The following is a 15,627-nucleotide window of genomic DNA, read 5'->3' as shown; positions in this document are numbered from 1 at the left end:
ACCCTGCTGCCAGCGTGTCGCCACCCTGGTTCTAAATGTTCACCAGTCAGTCGCTACGTTTGCATTTTGCTGCAGGTTGTTCACACTAACCTTTTAAGAAAAGGTTTCTCTTCTGCTGAGTGGCTCTTGTAAGAACATTGAGCATGAACTCAGACATTTAAAGTCAGCGTCATACACACAAATGAACAGAAATATGCTAACATGCTGTGTGGCGCTGCAAGGTTTGTAGAATTGGCAATGAAGATGCTCAGCAGGTCATTAAGGTGAGACCTTTTCACATTATAAACTGTGGACTGCTCCTAATTACTCTTTTCTCAACGTGACGGGACATGTTATGAATGTACAGGAGGTTTTTCCCAAGTGAAAACATATGTGTGGGTTAGAAATAAGTGTATATGGGTATTTTTGACATTTATTTGAAGTGGTATGGACAAAAAAAACAAAAAAAAACCAACCACACACACACAACATAGTTGTATATTGTGAATACGCAGACACACAAACACAAACACCAAGAAAAATCAATGAGAGCTGCTGATACTTTAGGGATGGTGTTTTATGACAGCTATAAATAACAACAAAAAAAATTTGTTGCCCTCACAATGTAGATAAGAGTGAATGGTTACATTAGACAAACATATGTATAATTGATGCTACATACGGGTAAAGACCATTCATAGATGTATTTATGGCACAATCATCAGAGGACACTGGTTGGAAAGACTGCACAGTGAGAAGCCGACAAACTTTTACAACTTAATGAGTCATAGTGCGTCAGGTCAGGAGCGAAGTGAGGCTTTAAGAGCCAGCATGGGTTCTTGTGAAAGATAAAGTGATGGACAGGATTGTCAGGATGCGTATGGCTCTGAACCTGAGTCCAACTCCCACTCCCATCACTGCCACTTTTGATGCCAGTGCAACATTTGACTGGAGGTGTGTTTTCTCTGGAGCCCAGAGAGCGTATCGCTTGCACAAACTACAAGTATGCAGGTGAAGTTTGGCACTAGTCCGGCTGAGGAAAACGACAGTGATGGAGAAAGAGATAATGACGTTTACAAAAGTGGTTATGATACAGATCGGGGAGAAGCTGGAACCTATAAAGGGGAGGGTGGGTGGGTGAGGGAGGGGGGGCAAAACACCAAGCCCCACAGTTTCACACATGTAAATAGATAAAAACTCTGAAAACACAACGGTAATAACAGGATTGCAATGTACAATATGTCAGCTGTTGTGTAGAAAACAGATGCATTCGTTTTGATTATTTAAAAAATATATATTTATATGCACATACTCTTTTGTACAGCGGCTAAACACTTGTTTGGTATTAAAATGTGCACATCCGTATCTATTTTATGTCTTCAAATGTTACTGTCTCAGTTTACACTGCTTGTTTAACATTTTCTCCAGAGATTCAGAATCGAAAAGATGATCAAGGTGACAAGTCTGCCTTCCCTTTGATGAAGTGTCTCGCTTCTAGTGGAATGCCAAGAGTTTGTAGAGACAAAATTAGAGAACAAGTAGTTCTTTAACCAGTCCCCATAGCACATCATAAAACAGATATATATGCATATATATATAAAAAAAACAAAACCAAACCAAAGTGACAATAAAAACCTGGATCTCTTCTTCACACACTGGCCAAGTAATGGATTTTTGATTCAAATCAAATTAATCAAAATTAAAAATATGAAAATGAAAGCCCATTTTTTTTTTTTTTTTTTTTTTTTTTTAAGATTTGCTTCATAGTGCTGGTTTAAAAAAAATAATGGAGAACAGTGAATTAAAAAAGAGCCCAACGTACTGTTACAGAACAGCACAACTGTGCAATGTGACGTGTTGCTGCAGTCTGCTGACAATCAAGATTAGCTTTTCTCCAGTGAGGTTGTAAAAAGGTTATGCAAACAGTGTACGAACGGCTGAGAGACGGCACAGACTGTCTGCTCCTCCGTCGCTCCAATTTGTTTGCAGTCAAATTGTTCATTAAGAGATTACAAGCTATTTCAGTCACCCAGATTTTTTTTTTTTGAATTTTCTTAATTTCAAAAGTGTATTTCATATTGACATAAATTCTTGCAAAATAATTATTAAACTTTGCCTGAATCCTGAGTAACCTTTAAAAAATAAAAATGCTTAGAATCAGAAAAGGAAAATGAAGAATCTATTCATTGAAACAGCACTCCTGATCTGAATGCAACATGTTAAAACACCAGAGGACATTTCGCCGATTAAAAAAAAAAAAAAACCAACCATTACTAAAAATGACACACAGACATACGCACAAATTACATACTAAAAAGAATTAAAAATGTGCTCTCTTTCTCCCTACTCATTCTCTCTGATCACATTCCTGCCAAAATATTTCAACACTCAAACCAAAAATAAAGAACAGGGAGTTAAAGGGGAAAAGAAGAAAGAAAGAAAAAGCAAGGTGGTACACATGAGTAAAAGCATCAAAAATGATGCAGATATAATGCTATTAATCAGTCGACATTTCAATAAAGTCTCTGTGACTGAGTCTTATACAGTGTTTTGTGTCACCAGCAAGGAGAGAAAACTACACAAGCCGAGGCTCTGGGCCAATATGGACTTAGTAAAGGTTCAGACAGGCACATCATTTGATATTTATTTATATATATATATAAATATATATGGTGTGTGTGTGTGTGAGTGTGTGTGTGTGTGCGTGTACTTATAATTAAAAAATATACCTGACAACGAGGCTCAAAGAGCTTCAGCCCCTCGTCTTTCCATGTATGAAATGTTCACTTTGGTAAAGGGTATCAATCACTTCATAATGTCGCTCGATTCAGTATTTTCCTCTACCTTGGATTCTTGAGTTTACATAAATTGTACCTAAGTTAAGCGCTTTGCATTCAAGGCAGCATCACAGCCAAGGTTAGCATGGAGGGTAAGTCAATGCTGGACCCCACCCACACTCTTCTTTTGCACCGCCCTCCTCAGTTCTGGTGCCCGTTTTTTTTCTTCTTCTGGGTGCACTTGACTCTCCATGGGGTGAAAGTGCATAGGAGTTGGGCCCCCACCGTTGCAGTAAGGATCCGCTCACAGTAGTAAGGCCTTTTTGTTTCTCCAAAAAAAAAAAAAAAAAAAAAACAACAACAAAAAACCCCCAAAGAAATAAAAAAAAAACAAAAAATAACTATGTGACTGCTCAAGCGTCTGCACAGTGAATCTTTCAATGTCTGTGTGAGAGAGGGGGGGGAAGAGAGAGAGAGAGAGAGAGAGAGAGAGAGAGAGAGAGAGAGAGAGAGAGAGAGAGAGAGAGAGAGAGAGAAGAGAGAGAGAGAGAGAGAGAGAGAGAGAGAGAGAGAGAGAGAGAGAGGAGAGAGAGAGAGAGAGAGAGAGAGAGAGAGAGAGAGAGAGAGAGAGAGAGAGATGAGAGAGAGAGAGAGAGAGAGAGAGAGAGAGAGAGAGAGAGAGAGAGAGAGAGAGTTTTATGTGCATTTGCCAACTGTTTGTCTTTACGTTGGTGAAAAGGCTTGTGGTCTGAGGGACTCGTGTCCTTACACTGCCTCTCCCGTCACTTTTCAACCTCACGCAGCTCCATTCTCTAGTTTGTCCTCTCGCTACTGACGCTCCTCCCCCTCCTCCTCCTCCTCAATGACCTGGATGTCATCTGACGGGGAGGCCGGCAGGCTGTCTGGCTGCTGCTGTTTGCCCAGCTCTTTGCTTTTCTCCTCCTCCTCGATGATCTTCTTCCACACCTTGTGGTTCTCCGTCAGGTGCTGCATTATGCTGCAGAATAACCTGCGGCGGCGTTTCCTCCTTCCTACAACCGGAAACATGCGTTCGTAACTCTTAAATAATTATAACTGAGGTGCTGTTGGTCAAAGGGCATTGTGTTGACGTGCCCCACTCTAATCAACATATCTAAACCTCTTTTAAATTAATTTTATCATGAGGGCACAGCGATGAAAGCTCCTCGTTTGATTATTTCCTCATTCTCAATACATTCTTTGTCTCAGATTAATCAGAGGATAAAACTATTCAGCTGCCTTTGCATCGAGTCTGCTGCTGAAGCTTGGTATTACCGCAGAAGCAACAACACTTACTTGGTGCCAGCTCATCTTCCAGCTCATCTTCCTCCTCTTCATCTTCATCGGTGTCAATGTCCACCTGCCCTTCATCATCGTCTTCATCCGATCCGGATTCGTTGATCCAGTAGCCAGGAAGTAGACCGGCGGCGTCATAGGAGTTACAGAGGGGTCCTACAATGTGTGTGATGAACGACTCCTGCAGCTTGGCCAGCTGTGGCGAGGATCTGTCCATGAAGGGGCTGATGGGTAATCCCAGCCTGGCTTCCTCGTCTCCCTGCAAGACAAAGAGTAGAGACTGAAGTTGAAAACAACTCTTCAAATGATTTGGTTCTGTGTTTTAACTTAACCTTATTTGGCTCTGAAGATATATGACTTTTTTTTTTTGGGTGGCGGCCAAAAATACCTGCAGGAACAGCAGTGACAATAAAATACAATCACTCTGCTAATCAAGCTCCACCCAGTGTCACTAATGTGTGATGTAGCTGTGGATTTTTTATTATTATTTTTTTTTAAATACAACAAAAAGGAAAATAAGTCTTTAATAAAGCTATGCTTTTGTAGAAAATTCAAACAGAGACAGCAGCATCTGACTGATTTGTTTGGTTTCAATGCACTTGATTTTGTCAAGAGGACAAAATTCCCCAATTGGGTTACAGAAAGGGAACATGTACCGACTGTTTACACGTTCTTGGTTTGAGAGCAGCTGATCAGAGATGGTTTAGTCACCGAGTTCAGCACATGTGTCTCCTCCATAATAAAAACCCATCTTCAATGGAGCTCTGATCCTGCTGTTTACTATGGCAACTGTGACAGCCGCGCACGTCATCCAGTCGCTCAGTTTGAGCCCAGTGTCACAATAAGACACAGGTGTAGCATGGAATTAAGACAGCGAGGGTGTAGGAGTTCTCTAGAGATTATAAAAATAAATGGTAGACTGCTTGAGGATACAATTTTTACCTTTCATTTATTTCAATACCGTGGCCAAAAAACAGTAAAAAAAAAAAAAAGACTTAAGTCATTGTGAATCAATTCTGCTCCACATCCAACTATTCATCTTATATATGGCTTTATTCATTCCAAGGTCGCAGTGAAGGTCTGGAGCTGATCCCAGCCAACAAATGGCAAAGACAAGGTTGCACACTGTCAGCTGGGATTGACTGAACCCAAGCCGGGTGCAGCGATATGGAAGATCAGAGGATGGATAGTTAACAGTCAGTTAACCAACAGTTCAACCCTCAAGAACAGAGCAAACTAAGTTTTGACCAACATTTTCAAAAATCCAGGTTCTGATCCAAACTGTTTCTGGTGTGAAATGCTTGTCCTAATCGTCTTTAAACCATATTCTTAAATTCAAGTTTTTGTTTAAAGCACTAAAAACGATGTACTGCAAAGAGATTGAGAAAAAGCGAAACCCAAAATTATCTTTTATGAATGATCAGAGAATGTTCACTAACATTTACTTCCTTTCCCAAGAGCAGTAATGTCCCGTGTGCACACAAGAATATTAACTGCTGTTGTTTCTACCCCAAAGTTCAAATGCGACACTCGATATAAATACAAGTTCCAAGTGATCAGTGACACCTGAACACTCTTCAGAGCTTCAGCATGCCATCTGTACCTGCTCATAAAACTCATTGACGATGCCTTCTGTCCACTTGGTGTGCAAGTCACGGACTTTGGCCGGCCCATTGATGTCTGCCAGCTTGATACACACTTGGCACACCAGCAGCCGGTCATTCTCATTGGTCCAATCAATTCCTGGACTGTTCACATCATTCACCTGTTAAACACAGATAGGTCGACGCTGTATTACGACTCATCGTCACAATCCTCAGTATGCTAGTTCAAACTGCTTTGCTACATTATTAAAACTTCAGCAAACGTATGATGTGTGAGCTTTTTGACTTTTCAATGTCAGACCTTGGAGTTAAACTCAGCCAGGAAGTCAAAGTGCTTCTTGAGGTCCGTGGCAAGTATAGCCTCGATAACAAGGAAGCGGAAACGCTTGAATTCCACATGATCCAAGTTGAGGAGGAAGTTGAACTCGGGCTGGGACAGGTAGAGGCTCCAAGCAGACGCAGCGTGGTGGTTCTCCAGCACCGAGCGGTCGTTGTACAGCACCGCCTGCACACAAGAGGTCGAGAACACCAAAGCCATGAGAGAGGAAAAGACGTCACAGATTCCTGCCATTTCCTCAAATATGCCATTGATTAAAAAAAACTAACTAAACTGCTTATGTAATGTATTTGCATATGAGTTACACAACTTGCAGAAGTTGCAAAAATAGCAAGCACTTATTTGCATATGAGTTACACAACTTGCAGAAGTTGCAAAAATAGCAAGCACTTATTAAATGACTTGAAAGGACATGAGGGTATTTGGTTATGAAATATAATGAGCTCACACACACACTTAAAGCTGAAATGATAAACAGGTTTAAAGCAGTGAGAAAATTTTTTAATTATACACTTTTTTTTTTTTTTTAAATAATAGACTTGATGGCTGTTAACACCATTCACAATCAATATGTTCAGGGTTCCTGTAACCCACTTTCCGAGGACAAAACCCAGACAGTCGGAATGCTATCGCTATCGACATGTTGTGAAAATACAATATTTAAACTGGGGCGAGTGCTTCACTATATTATTTTTCATTCGCTTAGCTGACCACGAGGAGGATTAATGTGATGCTCTTCCTGATGGCACATGACGAGAAGTTAATCTTTTAAAGTGTCCTCATTTGAAACTGCTTTTAATAGATATTCTAATCATCTGGAGACCACATGGAACATATCATATACTTTCCGTATCAATTCAAGCAAAACCAAAAAAAAAAAAAAAACTTGGACTCATGTGAACTCCAAAGAGACAGCTTAACGAAGTAAAGCTCTATTTGAGATCACATCGCAATATTGGCAGTAATATCACTCGTAGAAACAAGTAACTCAATCAAATGATTGTTTTCTTTTCTTTGGGTGGAATCACACTTTTCAAACGGGCCTCTCATTTCTGACGGACTGCTGCAGACTGACCGTTTCCACAGTTCTCGTCTCGGGTCAAGGTGTCAGTGCTGACATTTGCTTTGGTTGTTTGTGCTTCAAAGAAAGAGACAAGTATTGATAGCCTCCTGCAAACAATGATGTTTGATGCACTACATTGAGTGGATAACTCAAAGTAGAACCCCCCCCCCTCCTAAAAAACAAAAAAAACCAGGTCGCAGGTTGTTTAGATCATTTCATGATTCGCTCCAATGTTGGACATCTGTAAATAGAGCTTCATGAATTTGACAATAATGTTTGGAATAAGTGAAACGTCTGTAAATCATTTATGGAATATATGTTTCTGTGCAACACGATTGTGATGGATTCTGTTATTTTAATCAATAAAGATTTCCAAAATATTACAATACTTATTTATTTTAAGATTAAGAGACTTTTACTTCTAATGCAACCAGGAGAAAAACCTTTAAAACGTTTGATAATATAACAATATTCAAATCTACCTACATTTAATTATTCCTCTTATATTTTGTGGTCCTTAATTTCCTTTATTATTATCAATATTGCAATGTAGTGTGCTATTTTCTCTATTTGTGTTCTAAATGTAAATTTTTCTTTATTTCTTATTCTCGTATCCCATAAAAACTGTTGTTTTGGTGCGGAACATGTACTCAAAGCATTTCACTGTACGTTATACTATGTATTATTGTTGCATTTGTTAAATAAAGGACCTGGGAAAAAAAAGAGCGAGAAACCTGCTAATGTAGGAGGGTTGTTGGCTAATGCGGGACACTTATCCCATGTATCCTGCACAAAATTTCAATTAGCAGTTTTATATTTTTACAACAAACATGGACCCCGTGTAACTTTCACAAAAGTGATGAAAACATGGAAATTAGTCCAGTGTTTTTTGTTTTGTTTTGGTTATGCCTTGATGTTATCTGAACTCCTATTAAAATTTAAGTTTATAAAAGTTTACATGTCGCACCATATTTATTCGAGATCAAATCTTTGGTTAATCTTTGGTGAAAGTCGTTCAATGGTCATGCAAGACAACAGAGACTTTTTGACCAGCTAAATACGAGTCTTATCCCAGTCCAACAATCCTTTTGTCATCATACATTGATCAAAATGGAGCTCATAAAAAAACTGCAGATTTTCTCGAAGTTAACATTCTGACGGCTCTTTCTAATTTGCAGCGATTAAATTAAGGAAAGTTGCAGGATGAGTTTAAGACATCCACGACTTTGACGTGTCTGCAAAGCTTCGATACTCTCTCACTGAAAACTGCGAAACATATTTAGACGTTCTGAGATATATTTAGAAACCCATAGAGATGTGGGCTCATTTCTACTCTCCTTCTTCACCACACCACCATCAGCAGTTGCAGTAAAATGCTTTTGCGCATTAGCCCATACATTTAACGTCAGACCATCGTTTTCTAAAAACATCAGCATGTGTTCATTATTAAACTTCATTTGATTTGATCTGCAAAGCCTTCAAATTCCAGCAGATGCTGATTTTTTTTAATTTTTTTTACCTGAGGTGCATTAGTGGCTACTAGAAAGGCATTTGTGCGACCGGGGTGGTCATAATCGTGCATTGCAGCTGCTACATAAAGGGCCATGAGCTCCAGAGCGGGGATGTTCCAGGCCAGGCAGCCATAGCTGTCATCTGAGATTGAGGAGCTCTTGGAGGAAGCGTAGGATATCCTGCCAGGAGAGATTCCACTGTCTGAATCTGAAACAAAATAAAAGAGAGAAATATCACTGAATGAAGAAATAAATCAAAATTGAGGGCTGTGCAACTGCTTACAAAATCAGCTGACAGTTCTTCCAGAGCTACACAAAATCACAAATTAACTTAGTGTTGTCTTACACACTGCGTAATTTCTACAATCCTTCTTGCGGTCTCAATGGACTCGCCGGTGTTTACTCCAAAGCAATATTAAAATTAATAAGTAATAAAATATTATCAGCAAAGAAAAGCCTGCATATCTGTTCCAATTCATATATTTCTGACTTCAAAAAGCAGGCAAAAAGTAGTTGTGGTATGTGAAGGAGCCAACAGGAGGAAGTCTACTCACATCACCACGACTGTCTTGTAACTCGTACAAAGAAATAAATAATCCTAAAAACCTTTCGTTTTTATATATTAAGATACAAGTCAGGTAATCGATGTCAACACTCTTTAATGTAAACATAAACGTGCTCCAGTGCACTCCAGTGTTTCTTTAATGTAGCACATAGCATTTCTAATCTTATAATTTGATGCTGTTTACGTTTACATTATCCCATCTTCTTCAATAAACATACTACTTCTACTTTTGCTCCATTTAATTTCAGGTATATCATGCTCCCTTTTGTCAGTTTCATTTATTGGATTTACTCCGGATATCTGTGTGCATTGTCTTTGCATGTGTGCCTGTCCACTCATACTTGTTTCTTTTAATGTTTACTCATTATTTGTAAAGTCCATTTGTGAAGCTCTTTAAGGTGCTAGTTTATCATCTGAAAAGTGACATATTAGATTAAAAAAAAAAAAAAAAAAAATCACTTGGCAGAGAGAAGTCCATCACTGCGTGCAGCTCTGGTTATGTGATTATTGGTGTTTACCTGTGTCGCTCCCCGTCACATGCTCACTGTGGATCTGCTGGAACCCCGGGATTGGTCGAGTGGTCAGGTACCAAACAGCGTGGAGCACATCAGTAGCATGAACCCGGTTATGATCTGTGTGTATTTACCCCCAACAGTTTTAATAAAAAAAAAACAAAAAAACAATCGCACCAAGGACACCAGCAATAATTTCTAAACACTTTCTGATGCAAATGATTTGATATTTTGTAACAATACACAGTGAAACACTCACAGGGAATGTCTCTGTAACCATTCTCCAGGGCACAGAAGTAGGTCATGAACTCCCTGACGGGAATCTTGAAAATTTCAAACAGACACATATCCTGGAAAAGGGTGTATGTCACCTGAGGAAACACAAGCAGCTTCATTGGAACAATGATCCAGAGAGGAGATAACCCACTTTATTACTGATCAATGAGTTCAAGGGGATATGAAGATACATTAAAACAACCTTGGTGACATCTTCATGTTCGACAAAGGAGTTAAAGTTAAAAGTCAAAAGGTTTAAAGTTAGAAAAGTAAAGTCATTCTCACTTTCAAATAACTGTAACAGAAACGTTGCATATTTACAAGGTCAGAGCCGTACATCTATCTGTTTTAAACACATCTTTGTTGTTAATCGGCTGATTGGCCGTGGACTGGAACGACCCAAAAATATTGAAAGAGCATCATCATATCCCAGTGAGTCAACTTATCAGAAGTGGACAGTAAGATGTGAATTGATGACTTTTTTTTTATATACCAATGCCAATGTCCTGGTTATCAGTTCTTTGTTTTCAATTTCTTATTGATTTCTTTGAATAAAAAAGTAAGTCGGCTATGCTTTTCTGCATAAAAAAGGCAGCATTGTCACTGGTTCTTGACCCACATGTACTATAGGTGCTAACTAAACAACTCTCCACAAAGGTTGACAATGCTGCAGCATCTACAGGTCTGACGTGTTTGTGATACTAAGCTTTAGTTAAAAAAGAAAAAAAAATGCTTTATTCAAGGCAAAAATTTCCTCAGTTATGTCACATATATATTATGTGATGTGCTGAAAAGCATACGTCTCAGCTGGAAATTAAATAGGGCTGTTTTGTGTTTGTACTTACATAGCTGAGTATTCTTCCGCTCTTTCCTCCTGTTTTTTCCACCAGGTCAAAGATCTGGAAGTTCCAGGTGTTCATTCTCTCCATGAGAGCTTCGTGCTCCTCCAGCATAGGATCTATTCTGAACTCCTGCTCACCCTGGAGACAAGAAATCAAGTGAATATGAAGTGAATATTTGCACAGTCTGTGAAGCTCCATGTAACATCTTTTCTCATTGCACTGCTGAGGACCTGATAGTAAAATTATTTCAAGTTATGACGCTTAGGTTGACTGTCACCTATCTAATAAAGATCCTAGTACACAGAGAAATAAACTTGCTGGGATTTTACTGTTGAACACACACGCATGTCTCAGGCCTCCCAACCCAGAATTTAGCCCTTGTTCAAGCATTTCTGTAGTTAAATAAGGTATAAATGTGAAGAGAGACTGTAGTGTTTCACATTTGAATATGAAAATGAGTGATTCTGTGCAGTGTTGTATTGCTTAATCCTTGCAAAATGGCCTGCTTTATTTCTAGAGAGTTGTAAATAACCATAGCTTGTAGCAGCAGTCCCACTGTTCAGTGCAGCCAGATTGCTTACCTTTTGTCTGGGACATACCAAAATACCCCATAGTTAACCTGCCTTCAGTATAAAACGTGACTGTGGTAGACGGGATAATATTGCTTTTTATGGAACTTTGCACAAAAATATCATCTTGCTGTTTTTGTTGTGCGGCAGAGAAATCACACTACAAGTGGAAACACACCTCTGATTCCTGAGTCTGCTGGTCTGTGCCTGGGCTCTTCTGCTTGTTCTCCTCCTCCGCCAGCCCTCGACTCCTTCCAGGGTCTGGCCTCACATCCGCACACGCGTCTGCCTCCATACTCTCTTCCCTGATTAGAGGCTCTATGGGGAAGTCCACCCCTTCGCCTGCTGTGGTCGCACAAATAAAAACCAATGTAAAGTCATACAAGTTGTCATAAGCATATGGACCTTTAAGTTGCCAATAAACTTTCCAATAATTTCTTTACTCCTTATTCTACCGAATCTATATTCTTGATTCATCCGACTTCTTTTCCATTACATTAGAAGTGATCATCGCTTCAAAGTATTTTTTTCGAGGCTTAGATTTTAAGTTAGCAATACCAATAATAATATGCATTTTGAAGTATATTTCAACATTTTAAATGTACATATCAGATTTTAAATTCCTCCATTAGACACACACATTTAATGACTAGGTCAAATTGTTTATTTATTTCCCTAAAACTATTTCAACACCTTTTGTTCCTACAATTACACATACTTGCTCTTAAGAGAGCAGAAACAAATCATCTACAAACTAAACCTTTTTACTTTACGTTTCCTGACACCATCTTTGCTTGGAATAATACAGTACATTTGGGAAATGTGTGTGATGTGCAATTTTAAGTATTCATGTGCATTATTCATAATGGGCATGAAACCTGCATCAGTATAAAGGGCAATAGAAAGTCCTTGCTTGGGATGACGCACAGAATGAGAAAATGGTACATTATGTGAGAAGTACATTGTGAATGAAATAAGATATTTGACACTTGTATTACTGTAGTAGACCAGTAGAGAGCAGCATTCATCCCTTGAACTGCAACCTAGAGTGCTTTTGTTTTTTTCCCCCCCTTTCTTTGCCTGACCTGACTTCATTACCCTAAATAATGTGAATTACATGTAACAGTTTGTACCAGAGCGCCTGCGTTGAACCTCACTGGTGAACGGTGGATGAGATTCCCCTGTTTCGCTGCTGGATACTCCCTTCAGCATTTGACGACCACAGCTAGAATAAAGAGAAGGCCATCGAAGACATGTATAACTGATGTACGTCTTAATTTCACTGCTATAACGCCTGGAATCACAGATTGAGCAAAATAGATCACAGCAGCAGACCATGTCAGTCCTGCAAGGACTCACCTGGTGCAGACAGGGAGGGCAGAGCTCCGGCAGACCTGCTGGAAATCAGGTGAGCTGTGTACGTAGCCCAAAGGCTTGTGTAGGTTCAAGTTGACGCTGGGCTTTGTGAGGAAATCAGCCGTGTCTGGGAACTCCACAGGCGATCGGGTGACCAGGGACGATGAAGAGCCAGTCCCTACTGCGGGAGGGCTGTGGCTCGGTGAGGTGACTGGACTCAGGCTGGGTGATGTGCCTAAACAACAATGAGAGGCACATGGAAAAAGAGAGAGGATCAAGACAAAAAAAAAGAAAAGACAAGTGAAGAAAAAAAAAATAAAGCAGTAAAACATGCCTGTGAAGTTTGAAGCTTTCTTCCCACCTGCTCGCCTGGGTCCCGCATGGTATGTAAGGGTAACAGATGAAGACCTCTGCTTGGGAATGGTAAGCAGATTTGCACTGGGTCCATTAGAAAAACCGGAGCTAGAGCACAGAAAAAAAAAGAAAACAAAACATTTTCAACTTGGGGTTTCAAATCATTGTTTGACTTTCAATTCTAACTTTTGCATCATAAGAGATGTCTTTAAGCATTTTGTAGACAACTCTAATACAGAGCGATCCTGAGAGAAACTTTAATTCATGAACAAAATCTAGCTTGTCCTCTTCTGCCATCCTGTGGAGACATAAAGGACAGACGCATAATATTTATGCAGGGGTGAAATGGTTTTGCTGTTTGTAACAGCTTAAAGAAAAAGGTGTAGATGCGGATGTGTAGTGAAACAGGGAGAGATTTAAAACGACAAAGGTAAAAGTCTGAACATTATTTCAATATACACTGTGTGACAGAAAGGTCTTCTGATTTCCTGGAACAAAAAAACCAAAAACACAAAACTCACAACTATCCCTTCAAACTTCCCATACGATGCTGTTCCCTGAAACAAAAAAACTCAAACAGCCGAGTCATTTCTAAACCCGGCAGAGACGGAGTGACCATATAGCTCAGGGGATCTAAGGGTGGACAGCTGCATTTGTGTCGATACCTGGTCAAGTTGAGGTCAGGGTGAGGTCTCTTGCCATTGTTGCGCTCCCAGCGTGAGGAGGAGGAGTCGAGGGAAGGGAGAAACGGTGAGGAGGATGAGGTGGAACTCCGCCGGGGCTGAGGAGTCGGCAGGCTGTTTCTGCTGCTCAAACCCTACACGGTGGAATAAATTGTGACAATAAATGTCAAGTCTTACACACAAACCTAATCACAGCATTAAGTACAAGCAAATGGTAAATTGACTCCTGAGCAAAGTGACGACAGAACTACATCATAAAGCCCAAACAAATAAATACTAATGTCACTTGGCCAATCAAAGACAACCAACTGGTTTGTTGATGAAAAGGGATTTATAAATATCATCTTGCAACATTTTCAGAAAATAAAGTGTCTTTGTATTTTCAAGGAGACAAAATTTGAGCATGATGTTTGTTTAATATTTATTACTGGGTCGTTTGCTCTTTAATCAAATTCAATATTCTACGTGTGTGAGTGAAACCAACTCCAAAAAAGTTTGAATTGATGGTAAATCGATTTTGGACTTCCAGGAAAGAGCTACATTACTAAACTGTAAAACCATATATTTACCTGGGAGTAGAAAAAGTACATTTTTAATTCAGGGTTGAAATGACGGATACATTGGTATTTTTCTAGAGTGTGGCGGTTAAATGATTTAACAAACATCCCCAGGGTTTTAAGAAATGTTTTAATTGATGCACTACAAATGTTAACATTACATTGTGTTCTTACCCCCAAAGTCCTAAATCTGTTTTGTTCTTCGCGTTTGTCTTCTGCTTTGACTTCACAGCCCCTATTAATGATAAAAAAATGTTGCCCCCTTTTGCAATAGCGAGCCATCTGGTGTGAATATGGATGGTCTCAGAACTCTCATCTGTGGTTATGATTTGTCAATTAAAGTCATTCAATTTATGGTCAGCTGATGTTTTTGGTCATCGTTTTACACGGAATACTGATTTATCCTTTGTTTTTCATGTAGGTATGAAACCATTTTTGGAATGAGACTATTTTCAATGTTAGCTTTTTCAACGTTTTTCTAAATGACCACAATGACGTAAAAAAAAATGATGGTTTCTTTAGATATGCTGAATTTACGAGAGGTAGTTACATTAAAAGAATTATTTCAGAATAATCGAGATTTGGCACATAAACTACATTTGTTGTTTTAATTATAAAGTCTATCCATCTTCTCCACAGCTTGGGAGTTGGTGTCTGGATGACACCCTGGTGTGTTTGCGACGAGCATGCATCATTATGCCTGAGGAATCCACATAAACTCTGATCTAATGTCAAAAAACATTTATGAATGCGGTAGAAACCTGTGACCAAAAAACTGTGGCACACCTTGATGGTTTTCCTGTCACTCCTCTCAACAGAGTCCTCCACTTCATCGCAGGAGTAGAAACCTGGGAAGGGGGTGAAAGGGTTGACCCTGGGCCGGCACGAGCCTGAGAAAGTCCCCATGAGGCTGGAGATGCTGCGCAGTGCTGAGATGGTGTGCGGAGACAGAGACGAGTCCATCAGCAGGTCTGACACCAGGTTTCTGGCCTCGTTGATGACCGAGAGATCCACACCGTTGCCGCTCACAGCGCCCTGGCACATCACGCAGACACATCACACAGGTTAGAGAGCAGACCGCCCGCTGGGCTCGGGTATATTGGTACATACAACTGAGGACAGAGATAGATCATTCTTATAATGGCAATAAATAATAATACCGTTTACATTAATGCCACTTTTCATGTCAACTGTGAAAGTGAATTTTCACAATGCAGGACAATAAACCATTATGTTAAGTAACGATGTTTAATGTGACAATACTTGTGACACTAATTTACCTTTTAGGGAGGTTTTTGCCAATGCAGCAATATGCTTCTGTAAAACCT

General features: G+C 39.6%; 1 protein-coding gene across 1 annotated transcript in view; it reads right to left on the bottom strand.

Moving 5' to 3' along the window:
- Positions 1-3,455: 3,455 nt before the first annotated feature.
- pde3b (phosphodiesterase 3B) overlaps positions 3,456-15,627 on the bottom strand; it is a 41,798-nt gene continuing 29,626 nt past the window's right edge. The window contains exons 3-16 of the mRNA XM_080501318.1: positions 15,086-15,334; positions 13,725-13,876; positions 13,067-13,167; positions 12,709-12,940; positions 12,483-12,574; positions 11,528-11,694; positions 10,784-10,918; positions 9,922-10,033; positions 9,669-9,782; positions 8,594-8,793; positions 5,976-6,179; positions 5,674-5,835; positions 4,071-4,329; positions 3,456-3,787 (exon numbers count right to left, since the gene is read on the bottom strand). Of these exons, the coding sequence (XP_080357444.1) occupies positions 3,585-3,787; positions 4,071-4,329; positions 5,674-5,835; positions 5,976-6,179; positions 8,594-8,793; positions 9,669-9,782; positions 9,922-10,033; positions 10,784-10,918; positions 11,528-11,694; positions 12,483-12,574; positions 12,709-12,940; positions 13,067-13,167; positions 13,725-13,876; positions 15,086-15,334 (2,382 nt within the window). The 3' untranslated portion in view covers positions 3,456-3,584. The remainder of the gene's footprint in view (positions 3,788-4,070; positions 4,330-5,673; positions 5,836-5,975; positions 6,180-8,593; positions 8,794-9,668; positions 9,783-9,921; positions 10,034-10,783; positions 10,919-11,527; positions 11,695-12,482; positions 12,575-12,708; positions 12,941-13,066; positions 13,168-13,724; positions 13,877-15,085; positions 15,335-15,627) is intronic.

The sequence above is a fragment of the Blennius ocellaris genome (genome assembly GCF_963422515.1).
Source record: "Blennius ocellaris genome assembly, chromosome: 1".
In the NCBI taxonomy this organism is placed as follows: Eukaryota; Metazoa; Chordata; class Actinopteri; order Blenniiformes; family Blenniidae; genus Blennius; species Blennius ocellaris.
The sequence above is the reverse complement of the archived record's forward strand: the minus strand, read 5'-3'. Positions and strand labels throughout refer to the sequence as shown.